Below are 23237 nucleotides of genomic sequence, written 5' to 3' on the forward strand. Positions count from 1 at the left end.
AATAGCACTAGCTACTGTATATGTTTATAGTTTAAATAATGACATTTGCATTGTTCGGCACTGAAAACTGTAATTTTAGGTACTTTTTTTGCACTGGCAGTAAAAGATGTGGTTCTGCCAGTAAATTTTATGATTTTTGTCAGTAAATTCTCGTGCGTGATTGTGTAGACAGGGCCCCAGTGCACTGTATTGCCCGGGGGCCTATAATGCTCTTAAGATGACACTGGCCATCATGTCACTATGGAGAAGAGGAGAATAAAATACACCTAGATGATACATATAGTGTTAGACGCACCATACAGACACTTTAAATAGAAGTAGAGCTGACGGGACTGATAAGTACTATTTATTACTCTTCTTTTACAGGCTGGTGTCTTATATTCCCTTTTTCTTACTAGATGCAGTGTGACTTTAAAGTAGAACTGAAGGCAACATTTTTTTTTTCTACATTTTAGATAGCGTAGGGGAGGGTTGTTACCCCTGTTAGGTTTTTTGTTTGCCATCTGTGTCCCACTAGGAAGATTTCTGTCCATTAGCTAACATAGGAAATGAAAGGCAATCCCTCCAAAGTGAGGAAATCCCCGGACGTCACCAGAACTAGTGTCCCTATTGGAATACTGTATTTCCCATCTATTCCTGTCCTTATGACAACCCCAAATTTGGGTGATAAAGGTAAACAGGACAAATAGAGGGGGAGAACCTGGCTGGCTTTAACTACTACTGACTACTACTTTAGTGCAGAATATTTTTTTTTATTTTTTTTTAAATATCTGTATTTGTACAAGTTGTCCCTTCTACAGTACATATGTATGTGATATATGAGTCTGGTCTGTAATGATTGCAGGAGCCTGAGATGTTTGAGGCTGATATTGTGGTCAGTCAGCTGAAATACTCCGGGATCTTGGAGACCATTCGCATACGGAAGGAGGGGTTCCCTGTTCGGATTCCATTCCATTTCTTCCTGAGCAGGTACAATCTGATTTTCAGCGCTATACATACAATTGTTTAGAACGCTTCAGAGCTTTCACTAAATATGTTTAGTATTGGTTTAAATATTTCTATGTTTTAGGTTTTTCATAGTCTATTTCCCTGGTATCCAGGGCCGCTGATAGGGGGGGGGGGGAACACCAGTCCTCCTGTAGGGGGCCTGGGCACACAGGGGGGCCCAAACAGCAGGGGGAATAAGTGTGGTTTGACCGAGGGGCAGTTACAGAAGGATGTCCTGTGCCCTGATGCCCTCTGCAGCAGATGAAAGAGTTTTTCCCCCTCATTCCGACTTTCAGCTGCTGCAGAGAGAAACACAGACACAGAACATCATTCCTGTAATTGCGTCCCTGACCCTGATCACTGATTCCCCTTCCTGTTCTGCCTGCTTCGGATCCACCCCCCTGTGTGTTCCCCTGTCACTGTGAATTACATTTTTTTTTAATGTAAAACACAAATAAAAAAGGGCTAATTCACACAGGTTCTCTGTTATGTTTGTATACGCTAATAATGATTTTAGCGTATTTTTTTTGTGAAAATATGGTCTTGATATATTGGGGGGGCCCTGCCAGGTAGGCTGTACTGGGCCCCGTGATTTCTAACAGCAGCCCTGCTGGTATCCAACACATTGCCTCCGGCCCTCTGCTTGTGGACCATGGGCTCTTGGGCACCATATAGATTGCAGAGTGGCAGCAGGGTGCAGGTACTGGAAGGCTGCTTGTGCTCCGGGATTCAGCACTGAAAGAGAGACTGTGCTGTAGGCAGAGTTATCTGTAACTTTTGCTGCCATAACCCTCAACAATGGTGTCAGTTGGGGGGTGGTGGTTAATTTTCACTGGCATGACCACCCATACAGAAATGGGGTGGGGGGTTCATTTTTACTGCCATGATCACCAATTGGGGGGGGGGGTCATTAAATTCACTGCTACTGACCACCAATGCAATGCATTAGTACTGACACCAGTGCTGAGGGTTATTATTGCTTCCACTGACACCAGTGTTGGGGATTAATGATGCGTCCACTGATGCTGGGGGCTATTATTGCATTCATTGCAACCGATGTTGTGGTTTTTGTTGTTTTTACTGACACCAGTTCTGAGGGTTATTATTGCGTCCACTAACATCGCTGATCGGGGTTATTATTGCACTCACTGACACCAATTTTACTTATTATGTTACTCACTGGCACCAATGCTGGGGGTTGTTATTGCACTCACTGACACCAATTTCCAGGGTTATTTTTGCACTCACTGACACCAATTCTACGGATTATTCTACGGCGCACTTGGGGCCCTCCATTAAAGCGGAGGTTCACACAAAACGTGGGTCCCTCCCCCCCCTCCAGTGTCACATTTGGCACCTTTCAGGGGGGAGGGGAGTGCAGATAACTGTCTGAGACAGATATTTGCACCTTTACCGGGTTCTGACTCCCGCGGGGAATCCAGCCTTGTTACGTCACCCCCCGCTGTCTTCTGGGAAACACTGCCGTCACTGACCAGCGGGGACCAGTGACGGCGCGCCGCGATCCTCGCACATGGGCAGTAGGGAATCGGGCAGTGAAGCCGCAAGGCTTCACTTCCTGATTCTCTCACCGAGGATGGCGGCGGAAGCAGCCGAGGACCGAGCGATTGCTCAGCCTCGACTGCTGACATCGCGGGCGCGCTGGACAGGTAAGTGTCCATTTTTTAGCTGCCGTATTTGTAGCTGCTGGCTTTTAAAAAAAAAAATAAAAAACGACGCAACCTCCGCTTTAAATCAAGTTGACCACCCCTGGTCTATTACATCATATTCTAATACTAATATTCGTCACTAGGTGGCATGAGTTAAACACTCATTTGTGTGCAGTATATTAGTGTAGCTTCTGTGAACTTTTTAGCATCCTGTTTGATTGCACTTCATCTTAAATCTCCAGGTATCGCTGTGTTATGGACCTGGGACGTAATATCCATGCAGACGGTCAGATATGTGTGACTTTGCTGAGAAAATTGTGTCCATCTGTATCCCCCAATATGTACTGCATTGGGGTCAGCAAGGTATTTACTACAACCTGGACATGGGCTGAACCAGCATTCGACCCTAATCCAAAGAATCAAGCAGTTTTCAATGGATAATGTGAGGGAATCTTTCTTTCTTTCTTTCATTTTCTTTCTCCCTTTCTTTCTTTCTTTCTTTCTTTCTTTCTTTCTTTCTTTCTTTCCTCTTTCTTTCCTTTTTCTCTCTTCTTTTCTTTTATTTTCTTTGTTTCTTTCTTTCTTTCTTTGTCTTTCTCTTTTTTTTTTTCTTCTTTTTTTTTCTCTTTCTTTCGTTCTTTCCTCTTTCTTGAATTTTTCTCTCTTTTTTTTCTTTTATTTTCTTTGTTTCTTTCTCTATTTCTTTCTTTCTTTTTCTTTCTTTTTCTCTTTCTTTCTTTCTTTCTTTCTTTCTTTCTTTCCTTCTTTCTCTCTCTTTCTTTCGTTCTTTCGTTCTTTCTTTCTTTCCTCTTTCTTGAATTTTTCTCTATTTTTTTCTTTTATTTTCTTTGTTTCTTTCTCTATTTCTTTCTTTCTTTTTCTTTCTTTGTCTCTTTCTATTTTTCTTTCTTTTTTTTTTTTTCTTTCTTTTTTTCTTTTTTTCTTTTTTTTTTTTTTTCTTTCTTTCTTTTTTTCTTTTTTTCTTTCTCTCAGATGGTCAGATATGTTTGACTTTGCTGAGAAAATTGTGTCCATCTGTATCCCCCAATATGTACTGCATTGGGGTCAGCAAGGTATTTACTACAACCTGGACATGGGCTGAACCAGCATTAGACCCTAATCCAAAGAATCAAGCAGTTTTCTATGGATAATGTCAGGGAATATTTCTTTCTTTCTTTCTTTCATTTTCTTTCTCCCTTTCTTTCTTTCTTTCTTTCTTTTTTCTCTCTTTTTTTTTTTTTTTTCTTTCTCTCTTTCTTTCTTTCTTTCTTTCTTTCTTTCTTTCTTTCTTTCTTTCTTTCTTTCTTTCTTTCTTTCTCTCTCTCTTTCTTTCTTTCTTTCTTTCTTTATTTCTCTCTTTCTCTCTTTCTTTCTTTCTTTCTCTCTTTCTCTCTTTCTTTCTTTCTTTCTTTCTTTCTTTCTTTCTTTCTTTCTTTCTTTCTTTCTTTCTTTCTTTCTTTCTTTCTTTCTTTCTTTCTTTCTTTCTTTCTTTCCCTTTTCCTTTCTTTCTTTCTTCTTCTATCTATCTCTCTACATACTCTTAAATTAATCATGAGAATAATAGTAGATAGTTATCTAAAGGGCAGTCTTGTTCTGATATTATACTTCTTTGTATAGATTCTGGATAAAGGAAGCTGAATTCACACACAATTGTATAATAATAATTACATTTTTTGCCTTCCTCTGGATCAACTGTGGGTATGGAGTTGGGTGTATGGGATTGTACTGTGTTTTTTATTTTGTTTGTTTATTTTTTTTGGTTGAACTGGATGGACTTGTGTCTTTTTTCAACCTGACTAACTATGTAACAATGATATATAGTGGCAGAGTTTGTACTATCCTATTATCCAGAATATTTGGTATTCACATGTTTTTTCTTTGTTGTTCTCTCCAATACTGACACTCAGATCCCCTCTCTCTTTTTTTTATTCACTTCAGCTTTTCATGAAGGAGAATCTCTACCAGCAGCTGGAAAGTAAACGGGACCAACTGATGAATAAGGCAGCTGTGACTCTACAGCGCTACAGCCGCGGGTACCTCACCCGGAAACGTTACACAACATTGCGATACCGGATCATTAATCTGCAGGCACTGGCACGAGGCTACTTGGCTAGGTATAAATAAAATATAACTTCGGGTTGGACTGATCTTCTTGAGAAACCAGCCTATCGGTTAGATTGCAGTGTTGTAGAGCTCATCTCACTACTTGAGTAAACAGCAGTGAAAATCATTATTAGCAGTGCTTTATGTTTTAATCTATGGCATGGGAAGCTGCAAATAATTAGTAGCTCTGCATACTGTTTTATGCATGACCAGTGCAAGTAGTTCTCCCACAATTAATTTTATTATTACGTTGTATGATGAAAGTACATTTTATCTGTATGCAAAAATATTGTGATAAAGCAGGAAATGGGGGAGTGGGGGGGGGGGGGGGTGGTTTGCCTCACTTTTTGTGTGAGGAAATCTCTCCAAAGTGAGGAGGAATTCCCTCTTGGACACTTGTCACCAGAGCAGGTGTCCCTTTGGGAAGGTGCCACGTGAAGCAGCGGCAGAAAACGCACAGAGTCCAGGTGCAATAACAGGAATAGAATATAACAGAAGTACAGCAAAAAAACAGACAGGCCCAGCGGGAAGGCAACCCGATCAGGAGTTGTTACAACAATGCATCAGAAGCATAGTAAACCAAAGGTTTTCCCTGAAGAAGCTCATGCTGATTGAGTGAAACACGTCGGCTGTCACAACACCACGTGAGTGACGCTTAGTCGTCACCTCTGATGCAACTTTGGACATCTGCACATGCTCAATGGACTCTTTGACAACCGCGATATTCACCTTTGGAAAGGCATGCTGAGTGGCTGCTATAGAGATAAAACCGGATTAGTGGCTATCGCTCCATACCCCGAGCAAAACCTGAGCTTCTATTCCTGCCTTCTATTGACCTATTGTGGATTGCCTGCACGAGAGTGCATGCTATCTTGGGTCATCACATTGAACTTACTTTTTCGACTCGAACCACAGACTCATCCCTAGTCAATGGTGCCAACAACATCTGTCTCGAGGAGCTGATTGTGGCCGGGTCAGTCTGCGCCCAAACGAGAAGGCTTTCAGGAAGGATGGCGTGTCCCTGCACTTTCCCTACTACTCCGGAACATTTTCCTGACATTAAGTACTGTCCATGACAGATAAGTGACCTGTCCCTACTCTAGCCATTTGGAAAATGCCTGCCAAACCCAAGGTCTTAAATAGACTCTGCCTGACCCAAGATGGACACCAGAGTCACACGGAGTATCAGCATTAAATCAGATAGCTGCCTCTCTATGACCAAGGATACCATAGAGAAATCAGGTTTCCTCCTCCACCTGCATTGCCGCTGCGGATGAGTGCCACCTGCAGTGGAGAAAGTAAACTGTACCTGCCTACATCCTTATTGTAAAACCTTCCCTAATCCCTTGTTCCATAAAAAGTTAGATTTGCCATCACATTTTGTCTCAGTGGCAAAGTTCACCAGGTCAAACAGAGAGGGTGTATCACCCTGTGGGAACTTAGACAGCAATGGCAACTTCCAGATTCTAGTTAAAACAATTGAAAGGGTTTGGCTATAGATACAATTACATAGACAGAGCATGAAAATAGTATACTTAATCTGTTAGGGAACTGCTGTATGTCCAAGGGCTCGATTTCCAGGAAAGATAGCCCAGAAAATCTTGATGTAATGGTTCAAATAAAGTAGAACTATAGGCAAATTGTTATTTATTTATTTATTTATTTTTTATTTTAGATAGAGTAAAGGAAGTTTATAACCCATGTCAGTTTTTTTCCCATATGTGTCTGATTGTGGACATTTCCCTTTACTTCCTGTCCCATAGCCAAACAAGGAGTGAGAGAAGTAGCGTGCCCATTGGAAGATTTCCCCGCTGTTCCTGTTCTGGTGACAACCCAGATCTTTTTTCACTTTTACTCTCAATGATAACAGTAAACAGGACAAATAGAGATGGTGAATCTCCCTAACAGGGGAACAAATAGTAATAAAAACCTGAAAGGGGTTCTGATCCTTCTCCTCTATCTAAATTTAAAAAAACATTTTGCTTTTAGGTATGCTTTAAGAAAAACTTGTATAGAATGTACTGGCAAAAACAACATATAAGGTATTTTTCTGGAAAGTGATATTTTCTTTCCATCACCAGGCGGAGGTTTCAGAACTATCGGAAGAGTTTGCAGAGGTTGCGAGCTGTGGTCCGTATGTACGTGAACCGGAGAAGATATCTGAGGGTAAGATGATGAATTAGGGCCCTTTCACACAGGCTTATCTCCTGAGGATCCATTCCTTATGCATCCACTTGCTCAGCGGGGTTCGCTCCATTGATCCCTGCTGAGCCGGCGGATGACAGGGCGGTCTCCGCACACTGTGCAGGGACCACCCTGTCAGATCTCCGCTCTCCCCTATGGGGGGATCGGATGAACACGGGACCGTCTGTCCGTGTTCACCCGATCCGCAGACGGATGGAAAAATAGGATTTCTCTTATCGTCCATGGACAGACACAGCCTTCTCAAGTCTTGACAAGTGGGTTATGTTCCTGTTCATAGGAGAGGACCTCCTATGAACAGGAACATAACCCATATGTCAAGACTTTGAAAGCTGTGTCCGTCCATGGGCGACAGAGAAAAGGATTTTACGGTGAGTACAAAAAATCCTATTTTTCTTCCGTCTGCAGAATCGGAGCATAGCGGACACCGATGAGAACCCGCTATCCCATAGGGACCAATGTATGTCCCTTTTTCATCCGTAAACGGATGGATAAAAAAACGCTGGTGTGAAAGGGGCCTTACGCCTCGTACACACGATAGGTTAACCAGAGGACAATGGTCTGAAGGACCGTTTTCATCGGTCAAAACCGATCGTATGTGGGCCCCATAGGTTATTTAACCATAGGTTAAAAAAAAGACAACTTGCTTTAAAATTAACCTATGGATTGGTAACCGATAGGTGGTCAAAACCGATCGTTAGTAGGCACAACCATCGGTTAAATATCCATGAATGCTCAGGTCGACGCATGCTTGGAAGCATTGAACTTCGTTTTTTTTCAGCACGTCGTTGTGTTTTATGTCACCGCGTTCTGACACGATCGGTTATTTAACCTATGGTGTGTAGGCGCGACGGACCATCAGTCAGCTTCATCGGTTTACAATAATCCTTCAGACCGTTGTCCTCTGGTTAACCTATAGTGTGTACGAGGCTTGGTGTAATTTTAGGGAAATTTTATTATTACAGACCTTTATAGGGCACAGACCATTTATGTAGCACTTTACTTTACATACTGTACATTCCTATCAGTCTCTGCCTTCCAGGATTTTACAATCTAAGGTCCCTATCTTACATGCGTACATATATACGTATTAGGGCCAGTTTAGATATGAATACATTTACATAAAATAATGTCTTTGAAGTGTGTGGAGAGACCCGAGTACCCGATGGGAACACACTCAAGTACAGAGAGAACATGCAAACTCCATGCATATAGTGTCCTGGCCAACATATGAGTCGGGACCACAATGCTAAATAATGATGCAAAAAAAGTTTTTTGGGGTAACTGTCATTTTTTTTAGAAGCTTGATTACAACACTGGATTAAATATTTTCTTTCATAAGAATTTCTATAGTTTATTTGTTATGTTGTACAGAATAGAATACCAGTCTGATAACAAAGATGAAATTCCATATATACGCAACTCATCAGTGTTTTCAGATAATAGCACAGTGGCATGTTGAAATCACAAGAGATACTTGAGGGAGAACTTGTCGATTAAAAATTTGGTTATCGGCTTGGAGTTTAGCTTGCATATCATACTCTCAAAGTGAAATAAATCTTATGAGAAAACCTCACACATTACAATTTCTCCCCTGCTAATTGTCACCTCATCTCATCAATATCTCATTCAATCAAAAATTCTGATGGATTCTTATAGAAAAAATAAAAAACTCTACCAAACGTTCATAAAATGATCAGACTGAAAGATTTTGGCCCAGATTCACAGAGAGCAAGGCGCACATTACGCCACACCAACGTAGCACGGAGAGGCAAGCATTGCATTCAGCAAGCCAGTGCTCCCAACGCTGCGCCAGAGTGGAGTAGGTTTCGAAGGCGCACGCCGGCATAGGTGGAAGTGGGCGTGACCCCATGCAAATGATGGGCCGAGCACCAGACAGGTACGTATCACGAACTGAGCATGCGCCGTGACGTGGACGCATACACAGCACCCCCCTGTGCCTGCTTACCACCACGCCGGCACAACTGCCTTAGCTACGTCGGATAACCGCGTACGCCATGAACATAACGTACGCCCAGCCAGACACACGTCCAACGCACAATACGCCGGCTTGTGTTCCCTGGTGCAGACCTATGCATGTCTGTTGCCGGGTTGCACGTCATTTATGGGGAATAACTTTATGCCGGACGTACAACTTACGTGCATCTGGCGTAGCATGCGCCGGGCACAGGCACGTTCGTGTATCGCCGTATTTCCCTCATTTGCATGTTTGAATGGCTAATCAATGGGAGCAGCAACATGCGCCCAGCCCATATGTGCGCCCACCCTACGCCGCTACGTCGTCGGGGTGTAGCCTGTTTTTAGGCGCATGTTGGTTCGTGGGTCTGCCGCACACATACGCCGGCGCACATTGGCACTTACGTCGGCGTAACGTGTTATACGTTGGCGTAAGTGCTTTGTGAATCTGGGCCTCTGGGACTAATTCTAAAGTGTGCAAATTTTTTTTAATATATATTATTTTTTTTCGCTATTTATTTTATCCCAAAAATAATAAAATAATACAGTGAAAAAATATACAAGTCTAAAATAAAAATACCAAGCGCTTTGGAAATCGCATAAAAATAATTTGGTTTTCAGCCAGCCAGCCTTATTTTTTTTATATTTATTTGCTCTTCTTGTCAGAGCTCAAAGTCCAGCAGTCAGCTTCTGTATAAGATGCAAAGGCGCAGCCTGTATACACATCACTGATGTAGACCGAGACCTGCACTGCTTCCATCCTTCATAAGCAAAATTTATTTGAAAACTTAAATATACCTTCCATCCAAATCAGCTTCCAAGTTCATCCAAGCAAAGGGTGTGCACAATCTTACAGATCATTTTCTTCCCAAAGCAGCCACAGCCTGGGTAAAAAAAAGCCTGTCACCTGCCAGCATGCTGCAGGGAAGGACCCTCGCTCTTTGTATGGAAGCAGTGGTCTCTCTGCAGAGGTCCAACACTCCCCACGATGAGTGAGAGCTAGAGCGCTCCAATTGGCAAAACACATGCTCCCTGTCGGGCATCCACTCATTACGGAAATATCAGTGTTAAGTGGAGTGACTGTCACATGTTCAGCTGAGACTTTATAACAGGGCAGTGCAGTAAGATGCAGTTTGTTCTGGCACAGAGAGAAAAGTGACTGTAGTTAATATAGGTGATATCACTGCTCCAGGACCTTTCTATCCCTGACCTATAAATAAGTATGACCTGAACAGGGCTGGACCAGGCCGCACCTTGCCCAGCTTCGAGGAGACAACCGATCAGGGAGTGCAAACTACAGGACAGCATGAAGCAAGTACGCTTTTCTCCAGAAGTGGGGCCCAGTGTGAGTCATTCTGCTTCTTCCATGGGGATGCATTAGGGGGCTGGTCAGTGGTGGACTTCTACATTGATGGCTGAGAGGAATCAAAGGCTAATAGAGCCATTATTTTGGGCATGGAACCACACGAAAAAGTAAGATTTGAGGTGCGCCAAAGATCACAACATTTTCATGGTAGTGGAGGAGGGAAAGGATACACTCCTGTGCTTGCTCAATGCTCACCAAGGCAAGGCAGTGGCCCTGATATCCAAAAAAGGGCCACAGATAATATTTAGTAAATTTAATTCTACAGTTAGCTATAAGAGACTAGAGACATGCAACAATGCATTTTCAAAGACAATAGGCATGCTACAAGAGAGGACAGAGACTCTAGACATGCTGTAGGACATGGTCAGAGACTATAGATATGCTGTAGGACATGGTCAGAGACTATAGATATGCTGTAGGACATGGTCAGAGACTATAGATATGCTGTAGGACATAGTCAGAGACTATAGATATGCTGTAGGACATGGTCAGACTATAGATATGCTGTAGGACATGGTCAGAGACTATAGATATGCTGTAGGACATGGTCAGAGACTATAGATAATATGCTGTAGGACATGGTCAGAGACTATAGATATGCTGTAGGACATGGTCAGAGACTATAGATATGCTGTAGGACATGCTCATCGAAGGACACTTCGTATCTGAGAGGCTGGACGATAGTCGCCTATCAGTTCCTGACATAACTAAAGCTGTTTAAAGGAGATCCGGGTGCTGAATCCAGTTGAGAAGGTTTTTGGACCGAAATTGTCTCCACCTTTAGGAGGGTCTGTGGCAGAGACTTCACCCTAAAGTTTCCAAGTGACACTCTGGCTGCTAGGCCGGTGAGAGAGGCCTATCCAGGTGCACTGTACCCACTCTGGCTAGAGTGGCGAAGAAAGTTATCGTTGGAAGCAGGACTGTTTCCAGTAACCAGTTAACCCTGAATCTTCCATTTTCCATTTATTCTATTCATTCACCTATTACTACTTTTACCGTTTTACCCGGCTGGGTAATAAAGCACAGAAAAGACATCGACAGTGTGGATATAAACTTTCTTACAGCTCTCATCCAATACCCTAGACGGCGGAGATATAGAGGTAACGTGCCACCCAAATCAAACCAGCAGCTCCTTCGGGGGTAGTGCTACATAGGCATAGCTCCCAACTGTCCCTGATTTCAAAGGACTGTCCCTGATTTGGAGCGATGTCCCTCTGTCCCTCTTTCCCCCTCATTTGTCCCTCATTTTGGTCTGATCTATATACTGTAGTTGTATATAAAATGTACTTTTTATCTTTCAAAAAGTATTTCCCAGTGCTAAACCTTTCATCCAATTTCTTTATTGCTGCATTTGTACATTTTAAAAGGCAATATAAAGTAATAGTAGTGGTAAAAAAAAAAGTCCTTGTGGATTTAAAGCGGGAGTTCACCCTAAAAAAATGTTTTAAGATTAGATTGATGCTCATTTTGTCTAGGGGAATCGGGTAGTTTTTTTAAAAACAAAGCAGTACTTACCGTTTTAGAGAGCGATCTTCTCCGCCGCTTCCGGGTATGGGTCTTCGGGACTGGGCGTTCCTTCTTGATTGACAGGCTTCCGACGGTCGCATACATCGCGTCACGAGTAGCCGAAAGAAGCCGAACGTCGGTGCGGAAATATACGGCGCCTGCGCACCGACGTTCGGCTACTTTCGGAAAATCGTGACGCGATGTATGCGACCGTCGGAAGCCTGTCGGAAGACTGTCAATCAAGAAGGAACGACCAATCCCGCAGCCCATACCAGGAAACGGCGGAGAAGATGTATCTCTAAAACGGTAAGTACAGCTTCGATTTAAAAAAAACTACCCGATTCCCCTAGACAAAATGAGCATCAATCTAATCTTAAAAATTGTCATTTCCGGGTGAACCTCCACTTTAAAGTGGAAGTAAACCCATCTATTTAATAGTTTAAAAAAACAGTTAACATTCCCGGCATTCCGGAAATGCTAGATGTCACATTTGCTTGTGCTCTCAACCAAACTGTTAAACCATCCAATGGCTGGTTTCATAACTGATCACATGTGCAGCATTGTGGCAGTTTCAGGTTAAACAGAGGCCAAGATGGCAGCTTCCTTGGCTGAAAACAATAGGAGGGTTTACTTCCACTTTGATTAACCTTTTTTTTGGTTAGTTCTCCTTTAAGGGGGTGTGGCAGGGGGCTTGTCCTATGTCTACATATGTTTGTTAGTAGGTGTTCCTCATTTCCATCTCAAAATGTTGGGAGGTATGTATAGGTGATTTTATAATGATCTAATTTCCTGCAATAGATATTTGTGTAAGCTGTATAAGGAAATGCTGCCCTTCATTTCAACTATGTAGAGGAAACTGGAATGTTTTTTTTTTGGGGGGGTCGTGTGACCATCATTTTGATATCTTATATGTATCTATATCTTACATTTCTATAGATGAAGGCTGAGATCCGCAGGCAGGCTGAAGAGGAACGCAGGAAGGCCGAACAGGTAGGTGCTGCTAATATAAGTCATAATCATTCATATGCCACACAGTGTTAAAGAAATTGTATAACCTTGGAAAACCCATATTCACATTTTGTTGGCACAAAGCTAAATGCTGTGCAAGGATGCCACAAAAATAATACCTTTGTGTAGACCAGTGGTTCTCAACTTGGGGGTCGGGACCCCATCGGAGGTCAAATGATGATTTGCCAGGGGTCACCAGGGGTCCTGGGCTGTTCCTGAAGCCTGCACCTCTTTTGCAGCCACCCAGCAGGGCAGTCCCTGGAGCCCACGGCCGATCCTAGGGTCACAGGCGCCTGGGTGCAGAAATATTTCTGGCGCCCCCCACATGGGCGTCGTTATTTTGCTAACTCCTCCCCTTTTCAAATGTTTCTATGGCAATGACTCAACCACAGAGATGCTCCCCCACAAAGTCTTCATTCATCTGGGATCCTTACATGATCTCTTAACAATAAACAAAATACAGGAAGAGAAGCAGAGTACTTTATTGGGACCTGGAGGGGGGCCTATCTGATGGACACAGAGAGGGCTTCTGTTAGAGAGTCTGTTAGATGTTCGACGCCCTCACCCCTGCAGGCGCCTGGGTGCAATGCACCCTGTGCACCCTGCCTAGGATTGGCCCTGCCCACGGCCACCCACTCTGCCTCTTTGCCGCTGCCCATTCCGTTCATAACATGGCTGGGGGGGGGCAGAGACTAGTGGTCAGCTGACTGGTGAGGAATGTGAAGTGGGAGGGTCTGGGAGACCCTATCTCCTGATTTCAGGAGAGGAGTCACTGCTACGAGACACCACAAAGTCAGAGACATAGTAAGGGGGTGGGGGGGGGAGATGAAATTAGGATAGAGAGATAAAAGGGAAAGAAAGGAGAACAAAGAGTGGTACATACTAAAATGTACCATAAGGGGTTTTAATACTTCACAAATGTAAGGGTTAGGGGCGCAAATTACTTGTTTTGCCTTGGGTGCTGAGAGCCCACGCTACGAAAATTTTTACTGGTAGGGGTCCCCACAACTTGGAATATTTTATCAAGGGGTCACGGCATTTGGAGGGTTGAGAACCACTGGTGTAGATCTTTTATATGTCTTTTTTTGTATGCTTTGGAATTGTCCCTTGTTTGAATTTTTTCATGTTATGCTTTGGATGTCAATTTTTATGATGTACAATTTTACAAGACTATGTGATTTATTTATGTTTATTTTTTTTTGTTTTTACCTTCCTTAAATAATAAAAAACTTTTGTAAACAAAAAAAATAAAAAAATGTATAAATGTCTCCACTGCCTGTAGCAAGAGGACACATTTTAAAGTGGATGTTAACCCGATTTTTTTTTGCTATCACAGTGTAGAATATAAGGGCCCGGATTCACGTACATCCGCGCATTTTTACGGCGGCGTAGCGTATTATATTTACGCTACGCCGCCGTAAGTCAGAGAGGCAAGTGCTGTATTCACAAAGCACTTGCCTCCTAAGTTACGGCGACGTAGCGTAAATGGGACCGGCGTAAGCGCGCCTAATTCAAATGAGGATGAGGGGCGTGTTTTATGTAAATGTTTGGTGACCCGACGTGATTGACGTTTTTTACGAACGGCGCATGCGCCGTCCGTGTACATATCCCAGTGTGCATTGCTCCAAATTACGCCGCAAGGACGTCATTGGTTTCGACGTGAACGTAAATTACGTCCAGCCCCATTCATGGACGACTTACGCAAACGACGTAAAATTTTCAAATTTCTACGCGGGAACGACGACCATACTTAACATTGGCTACGCCACCTAGGGGGCAGGTTTATCTTTACGCAGCGTATCTCTTACGGAAACGGCGTATCTTTACTGCGACGGGCAAGCGTACGTTCTTGAATCGGCGTATCTAGTCATTTACATATTCTACGGCGAAATTAACGGAAGCGCCACCTAGCGGCCAGCTAAAAAATTACACCCTAAGATACGCCGGCGCAGACCGTCGTATCTTAGCTAGGTTTAAGTGTATCTCAATTTGAGCATACACTTAAACTTACGACGGGCTTAGATTCCGAGTTACGTCGGCGTATCTAGTGATACGCCGGCGTAACTCTTTGTGAATCCGGCCCAAGATTTCCTATCATCTGTGCCCAGTCTTGCCACAGAGAGTTAATCCAGCTCTGAGCAATCCTCTCTTCTTTTTTCAGTGAGATAAACGGACAAACAGGAGAAAACTTTTGTCCGTTCTTCCCCCTTGCTGTGAGTGACAGGTTATTTAAATATCTCATGCACTAGCCTGAGACAGGCATTATTTTTTAATTCCCACCCCTACTCCTTTTCTGAAGTCATGTGGTTACTTTTCTGGATTTTGACTGGATGTTAGTGATCATAGCAGAATTTAGTGTAAGGAATACACAGGAAAAAATGCATGTTGACAAGGGAAGTGTAGAGGTGGGCGTGGAGTCTACTGACATACGACCCCACCCACCGAGCTCCAGACAACAGACCCACCCACAGAATCTGCCGTTTTTCATTCCCTATAACAGACAGAGGGGAGACATTTGACAGGTAAGGATACATGCAGGAGGTGTCTATATCCTTATAGATCAGCACTATGGCAGTAGTTTAGAAAGGATGAGAGTGGCTTTACATCCACTTTAACTATCTCATTTTGCTGATTGCATCTTTCTGCCTTTCCTTGTTATTTCTAGGAACTGACTAAAAGGGAAGTGTTCAATGTCACTCATCTGGAGCTCCCAGCCGAACTGGCCGGACTCCTCCGCACAGCACCAGGTAAGTTGCACACTTATGGCCCGTACACACGGTCGGATAATCCGACAGCAAAAGTCTGATGTGAGCTTTTGGTTGGAAATTCTGACCGTGTGTATGCTCCATCGGACTTTTGGTGTTGGAATTTCCACCAGCAAATGATTGAGAGCAGATTCTCAATTTTTCAGACGGGAATATATTTCGGTCGGAAATTACGATCGTCTGTAGCAATTCCGACGCGCATAATTCTGACGCATGCTCAGAAACAATTCGACGCATGCTCGGAAGCATTGAACTTCATTTTCTCGGCTCGTTGTAGTATTGTACATCACCGCTTTCTTGACGGTTGGAATTCGGTGTGATCCTGTGTATGCAAGACAAGCTTGAGCGCAATTCCTTGGGAGAAAACATTCAAGGTTTTTCCGACGGAAAATCCGGTAGTGTGTATGGGGCATTAGGGGAAATAAGACTGAAGTGTGAGCAAAAAAAACGTTGTTTTGACATTAGCTTGGTATCAGTAAGTTACATCTAATGCAGTGTTTCTCACCTGGGGTGCAGTTTGGATTCCCACTGGGCGCCATAAATTTGTCCTGGATTGGAGTTATGAGTTGGGCCAGCCTCCAGCACCATAACCAGCAATAACACTCTATGGCCACAAGACACAGCGTCATTCGTTACTAGCTATGATGTTGGTGACTGGAATGCTTGCACCATGACAATGCATGATGCTGATCCAAGGCAGGTGGTATGCAGGCCTATCCCCAGCATTCAGGAGAGGATGGACAACCACCTCCTCCAGACCTGCTCCACCTCTTGCCTTCTGCAGCTGCTGCCCTGCTATCATCAGAAGGAAGGGCCCTGATGCGAAGAGGGGACTGTGTGATTGGTAGGCTCTGCGATGGGGGGACCTGTGTGACTGGGGGACCCCCTGGTGTAAAGAAGGGCTTCTGATGTTAATTTAATTGAGGAGGTTGTGTGCATTGTCCCAGGCTCAGGTTTTCCATTTATAAGTAATGTTTACATTAATTTAATATCACACTGGGGTGCCTCCAGATTTTGCATACTTTTGCACAAGAAGCAAGCAAGTGAGCCAAATGCTTTTTTTATGGTAATAAAGCTTCATTCTCTTTTTCTTTTCTCAGCTCAGATAAACGTCTTGGTACAATGTGTTGTATCTACTTACCAGCCCAGGGTCCAGGTGGGCACTCAACTCAATCTGCCCCTCGACATCAACAACTACCCCATGTTCAAATATGTACGGGTTTTCTTTAGGGTAAGTATCCAGAATTTATAAGCATTTGCCACTAATGTATCATGTTCATGCAGTCATAGTGTGTATTTTTATAGGGGCAGAAAACACTTTAAAGGTATTGCTGGAATGTATAATGACTGCATAGACCAGGGGGTCTTCAGACTTTATAAACAAAGGGCCAGTTCACTGTCCTTTAGATTTTAGGGGTAGCCAGACTGTGGCCAGTGGGAGTAAAAGGTGTTCCTGCAACATTATCATTGGTAGTTAACAATGCCCCGGGCTTGGTGATCAGTTGGAGTACAAAAATACCTAGTCAGTGATTGGAGGCATAATACCACATTGTTGGTGTCCGTAGGAGGAACAGTGCCCCATTGTTCGTATCAGTGGGAGGTATTGTACTCCATCAGTGTTGTCAGTGAGAGGAATAGTGCCTCATCGTTGGTGGCTGTGGGGAGATTTGTTTTACATCAATGGTGTCAGTTGGAGGAATAGTACCCCGTCACTGGTGTCAGAGGAACGAATTGTGATGCATCATTGTTATTAGTAGAAGGAATTGTGCCCCATCATTGGTTCAAGAGGGAGGGACAGTGCACCATTAATGGTGTCATTGGCAGAAATGTGCCCCATCATTGGTGTGAGTGGGAAGAGTGGTGCCCTGAAGACCCAAGGCAAGTTAAGGGCTATTTGCTCCCTCTTAAATTGTAATCTCTAATGAGCAGGGGCCTCTGCTTACCCTGCTTGTAGACCACAGTTTAGGGAGCACTAGCATACACTCTGTAATTAAGTGGAAGCCAATAGAATATTTTGTTTCATTTGTAGCAAGCCTTAAGTCTTGTTCAGATAGGTGCCAACACCCATCCTGCGTGTTGCACCGCTGTTTTCTGTGTTTGCTTCCGCCTTGGAGCTGTATGCATTTACAATGCTTTGAATTTCACTTTAAGGACTAGAAACTTGCTGTTTGGATTTTTTTTGTACTGTGTGGTGCATTGGATGTCAATTGAAGCCTTTGTACACCATTTTTAATCATTTTTTGACAATATTTGGAAACTGGCTGATGTCCAGTTTTATGTTTAGCTGTTCTTCAGAATGTTCTGATCTTCTTTGTATTTTTAACACTGTAGCTCCTGTTTTGAAAAAAATTCTGCTTGACCACAAAATACATCTTCTTTTTGATTTAAACTTCTGTTGGGCTTTGGTGCATTTTCTTAACCAGGGCTTTTTTTATTTGGATATCATTGAACCATTAGATGTTTGATGTGAAAAGTTGTATCTTCTTAAAAAGTCGGTCATATTTGATGTGTGTTGTGATCTCTGTCTGCAGGAACCACTGTTTGGCATGTTGACAATGACTCTCGGATCTTCTCTGCTTCCAGTGGAGGATGATTTAAAACCACAGGCTATTACTGCCTTTAAACTGGTAACTACAATCTTTTAAGTATCAATACACCTTACTATATTTTTGAGCAAGGTTTGGTTCAATAGACTCTAAGGCCTCGTACACACAATAGGTTAACCAGAGGACAAGGGTCTGAAGGACCGTTTTCATCGGTCAAAACCGATCGTGTGTGGGCCCCATAGGTTAAAAAAAAAAAAAACTTGCTTTAAAATTAACCGAAGGATTCCTAACCGATAGGTCAAAACCGATCGTTAGTAGGCACAACTATTGGTTAAAAATCCATGCATGCTCAGAATCAAGTCAACGCATGCTTGGAAGCATTGAACTTCATTTTTTTCAGCACGTCGTTGTGTTTTACGTCACCGCGTTCTGACACGATCAGTTATTTAACCTATGGTGTGTAGGTGTGACGGACCATCAGTCAGCTTCATCGGTTAACCTATGACAACGGTCCTTCAGAACGTTGTCCTCTGGTTAACCTATCGTGTGTACGAGGCTTTAGGGGTGTAACATTGCAGGATGATGGACACAAAAATTGGTAAGTGCACAGGCTGGGGTCTACTGTACACATGGCCTGAGGAGGTTGTCTGATCCGTTGAGCCAAGCTTTGTGCTTTGTAGCTTTGTGAAGAAAGAGAGTCTGTGCCTGTTGTTGCACAGGCAAGGTTTGTCACCCTAAAAGGTAAATGAGCTGTAGAACAGAGGCACCATTCATCCCAGGCAGATTTGATAGCCTCTTGTCAGAAAAGCAGAATTGTTCAAGCATTCCCTGGAGACCTGGCCAGCAGCAGAGAGGCGTTGGACAAGGTAACCCTGGGTCCAATGCGAAAGTTTACTACCCAGAGTACACGATCAGATGTGAAGTATGGTTCTGCATGCAGTCACATGCTGATCCAGAGCCCTCAAGCAGGGGTAATATGACAAACAAGCATGAGTACAGAGATCTGCAGTTACCCTGCCTAGTGTTTTTTTGTATTTAGACTCTTTTTGTAAGTAGATGGCTGAGCAAGTGAGGCCTGGAACGCAAAGACAAAAAGAGGAGTAGTGAAGGGTCGGGCATGACAGGGTGTTTAGGGGAGACTAACACATGGGACACATGGGGTTAACTGTATTAATAAATAGGCTGTTATGGCCATTTTACTCCAAAATAAGGTGTGGTCTCATTATTTCAGTAGGGGTTAAGAAATGGGGAGTTGGAGTATAAGTGCTATATCAGTATGTGGTAGGTGGGGTACCTCTGGACTACACTGGTCAAGTGAGGAACCTTGCTTTACCAAGAATGTTGTGGATTGGCATATATGTAGGTATGAGTTGACACCCCTCTGGGCTTTTGTCCTAACTAAAGTGTCCTCCAAAACTGAACTTCTTTTCTTTGGCTGATATCCTAACTAGAGGGGTCCCCAGACCTGTACTTCTTTTGTGGGCTGCTATTCTAACTAGTGGAGTCTCCAGAACTGTACTTCCTTTTGTTGGAAGCTATGCTAAATAGATGGGTCCCCAGAATTGTACCCCTTTAGTGGGCTGCCATACTAATTAGAGAGGTCTACAGACCTGTACTTTCTTCTGTGGGCTGCTGTCCTAATAAAAGGTCGTCCAAAACAGCACGTTCTTCTGTGGGTTGCTATTCTAACTAGATGGGTCTCCAGAATTGTGCTTCCTTCTGTGGGCTGCTATCTTAACTAGAGGGGTCCCCAGAACTTTACCTGCTGCTGTGGGCTGGTATTCTAACTAGAGGGGTCTTCAGAACTGTGAGCTGCCCTTTTACCTCTACTGTGTCCATATGCAACTACTCACAGGGTAACGATCACTGCACTCTTTTCAGTATTGGGGTTTACTTGTAAATCTTTGAAAATTAATAGGTCAAATGGGATCCCCCATTACCCTCCAGCCAAAGTCGTGCCTCCTGGGCATTTTTCCGGACGCGGAGCTCAACAAATTTCTTAAAGTTTTTCTGCATGAAACACTTTTTGCAGCTCGGAAGGTCATAGCCAGGGTCTGGATGAGACCCGATCCTCCAGAATTCTCTCACTGGATAGCAGAGGTTAACAATGTTTTACCGTACAAGAAATTTGTGTATTCCCATAGGGGTTGCCCATCAAAGTACGACAAGATTTGGGGCAAATGGCTTAAAACACCTGCATCCTGCACATAAAAGGGGCAAGTTATGGTCTCGCCCGCGGACCCCTGGGTGGTCTCCGGGGGCCGACGAGCACGGGGGGATTGGGGTGACCGCCGCAGCGCAACATGTTTATTCTTTGAAGCGACTAACTGTGAATGGTACTGACATATCTGTTTCACAACCTTGTATGCACAGACAAGAGATAATGATGTATATGTATCTTGAGAGAAGCCACTCAATGTTTATTGCGACAATATGTTGTATGTATCTTCTCTTTTTTCTTTTGCTCAATAAAAGCTTCTGTTTTATAACAAAAAAAAAAAATGAATAGTGTTTCTCAACCTTTTTTCAATCAAAGCATCCTTTTAAATTGTACACAATCTTGAGGCACCCCATTCTAAATTATGGAAATCTAAACTAAACATAACCCAGCATCCACACGTGTAGGACACCCAATGTTAGAAGTAATTTATTCTTGTAAAGCAGGGGTGGCAAACTCAATCTCATTGGGGGCCGCATCAGCATTAGGATTGCCCTCAAAAGGGCCGGTTGTATCTGTAAGATTAGATGTCCAGCGCATCCCCTTCCCCTTACATTAGATGTCAAGAGCCACCCCACCATCAGAAGTTGAGTCCCCCACCCTCACTTACATCACAGTGCACCCCCTTTCCTTATGCTGCTGCTGGGAATAAGATAGATGCATTGCTTAAAAGCAGAAAGTAAGGGTCTGGAGGAGGACCAGAGGAGGGCTGGAGCTCTCCTGGAGCTGCAGGAGAGGTGCAAGGGCCACATGAAATGGTCTGGAGGGCCGGATTCGGCCCGCAGGCCTTGTGTTTGACACCTGTGTTCTAAAGGAAATACGCCTTTGCACACTGATACTGACTAGAATTCCAACATTTCTCTTCTTGCTCAGTTTCTTGCCCTCACTCAGTTAATGTAACCTGAGTACTGACGGAGAAGGGCAAACAAGGATGCTGTGCAGGGGTCTGACGTCCTCCTTATCAACCGATGACATCATTGTTGTAATGGTTAATGATGAAAACCTGTGGCTTTGTGTAACTTCATCCACCTGCTGGCTTGTATACAATTTTTGGGCAATTTTTAGCCATTTTACTAAGGCACCCCCTGAGGAAATTTGAAGGCATCCCAGGGTGTCTGGGCACCTTATTTGAAAAAGGCTAGAGTACCTTCCACTTCACCACCAACTCTGGTTTTGAAAGTGTATGATTTCTGTGTATTTAGTGGTAATGTAATGGTAATGACGTTGTTTTTCCCCACCTCCAGATATTGAGGTTCATGGGTGACCCGTTCCTCAATGAGATCCAGGAAATTGTCTTTGGAAATTATGTCATCCAGAAGTGCTTGTCTAATGTGGGTCTGAGAGATGAGATATTGGCTCAAATAGCCAATCAGGTGTGGCGGAACACCAACCCCAACAATGAAGAGCGTGGCTGGTACCTGTTAGCTTGTTGTCTCAGCAGCTTCGCACCATCTCCAAACCTGGACAAATATCTTCTCAAGTAAGATCAAGAACATGAACTACAGTAATTCGAGAAAATATAGTACTTTTTTTTTAATTCTCCTGTGTACTCAGTGTTGACAACACTTGTGTACATTGAGTGCTAAAAATACATTTGTCATTGTATTTTGCAAAACTTTAATAAAAATATTGGAAAAGAAAATATATTACATTTAGGAGGGCAACTTTTATTCCATCCTATTTTTTATTTTATTTTTTATTCCTATTCAGGGAAAAATGTATTTGTGATATATTGAATGCCATTTGTTGTAATGTAAACTATCATGTAGCGCATTTTTTTTCTGAATCCAATATTTTTTTTCAATTTTGATTTTCTATTTTTTCCATTTCTGATTTAATTATCCTTAAGAGTAGTTTAGTTTAGTTTATTTTTTTGTAATTGTTTGTATACTATTACTTTAAATTTGTTATTTTACTTTTTTACTTAAGTAATGAGGCTAATGAAGGGCCTCCTTTGGCACAAGAACAGGTTTCGGATAGTGGAAGGAAGCCATTTAAACCCCGCTGCACACTTAAAAAGCGGCCAGAAATTACCTTAATTTTACCTTCCCTATTGACGCCAGTGTATTTTGCCAAAGTGATAGATTTTCACAGATATTTTGGGGAAATTAAAACTCTATGGCCCGGATTCACAAAGCACTTACGCCGACGTATCTTGAGATAAGCCGCTTAAGTGTAACTATGCGCCGTCGTATCTATGCGCCGTGCCCACAAAACTAGATACGCCTGAAAATAGGCTTCCTACGACCGACATAACTTGCCTACGCCGTGGTATCGTGGGCGCATATTTACGCCGGGCACATTTGCCGTTCCCATAGATTTTCTATGCACATATGCAAATGAGGGAGATACGCCGATTCACAAACATAGTTGCGCCCGGCGCATCATATATGCGGTTTGCGTAAGTCGTACATCTGGCGTAAAGTTATTCCCCATATAGGAGGCGCAACTCATGCAAAGGTATGGACCAGGGAACACAGCCATCGTATCTTTTGTCGTTTACGTTGTACGTGAATATGACTAGGCGTAGGTTACGTTCACGTCATAGGCAGTGAATCGACATATCTTAGGCAGTTGTTCCGACGTGATTCTGAGCATGCGCACAGGGATGCGGCCACGGGACGGCGCATGCGCCGTTCATTTTAAGTACTTCTATGATGCTTGGCCCATCATTTGCATGGGGTCACGCCTCATTAGCATGGCTCACGCCCACTTCCACTTACACTGGCTTACGCTGAGGAAACCCAGCGTATCTTTAAGAGCAAGTGGGAGCAAGTGCTTTGTGAATCCAGTGCTTGCCTCTGTGTGCTGCGCCGGCGTAGCGTAAAAGAGATACGCTACGGCGGCATAAATATGCGCCGATGTATGTGAATCCGGGTCTCAGTCTTTACT

General features: G+C 43.3%; 1 protein-coding gene across 1 annotated transcript in view; it reads left to right on the plus strand.

Moving 5' to 3' along the window:
- Positions 1-23237, plus strand: part of MYO15A (myosin XVA) — a 118498-nt gene that overhangs the window by 37062 nt on the left and 58199 nt on the right. The window contains exons 20-28 of the mRNA XM_040358434.1: positions 845-969; positions 2897-3017; positions 4593-4768; positions 6839-6923; positions 12745-12798; positions 15482-15563; positions 16682-16812; positions 18113-18208; positions 21590-21825. Coding sequence (XP_040214368.1) covers positions 845-969; positions 2897-3017; positions 4593-4768; positions 6839-6923; positions 12745-12798; positions 15482-15563; positions 16682-16812; positions 18113-18208; positions 21590-21825 — 1106 coding nt within the window. The remainder of the gene's footprint in view (positions 1-844; positions 970-2896; positions 3018-4592; positions 4769-6838; positions 6924-12744; positions 12799-15481; positions 15564-16681; positions 16813-18112; positions 18209-21589; positions 21826-23237) is intronic.

This window comes from Rana temporaria, chromosome 6 (genome assembly GCF_905171775.1).
Source record: "Rana temporaria chromosome 6, aRanTem1.1, whole genome shotgun sequence".
Lineage (NCBI taxonomy): Eukaryota > Metazoa > Chordata > Amphibia > Anura > Ranidae > Rana > Rana temporaria.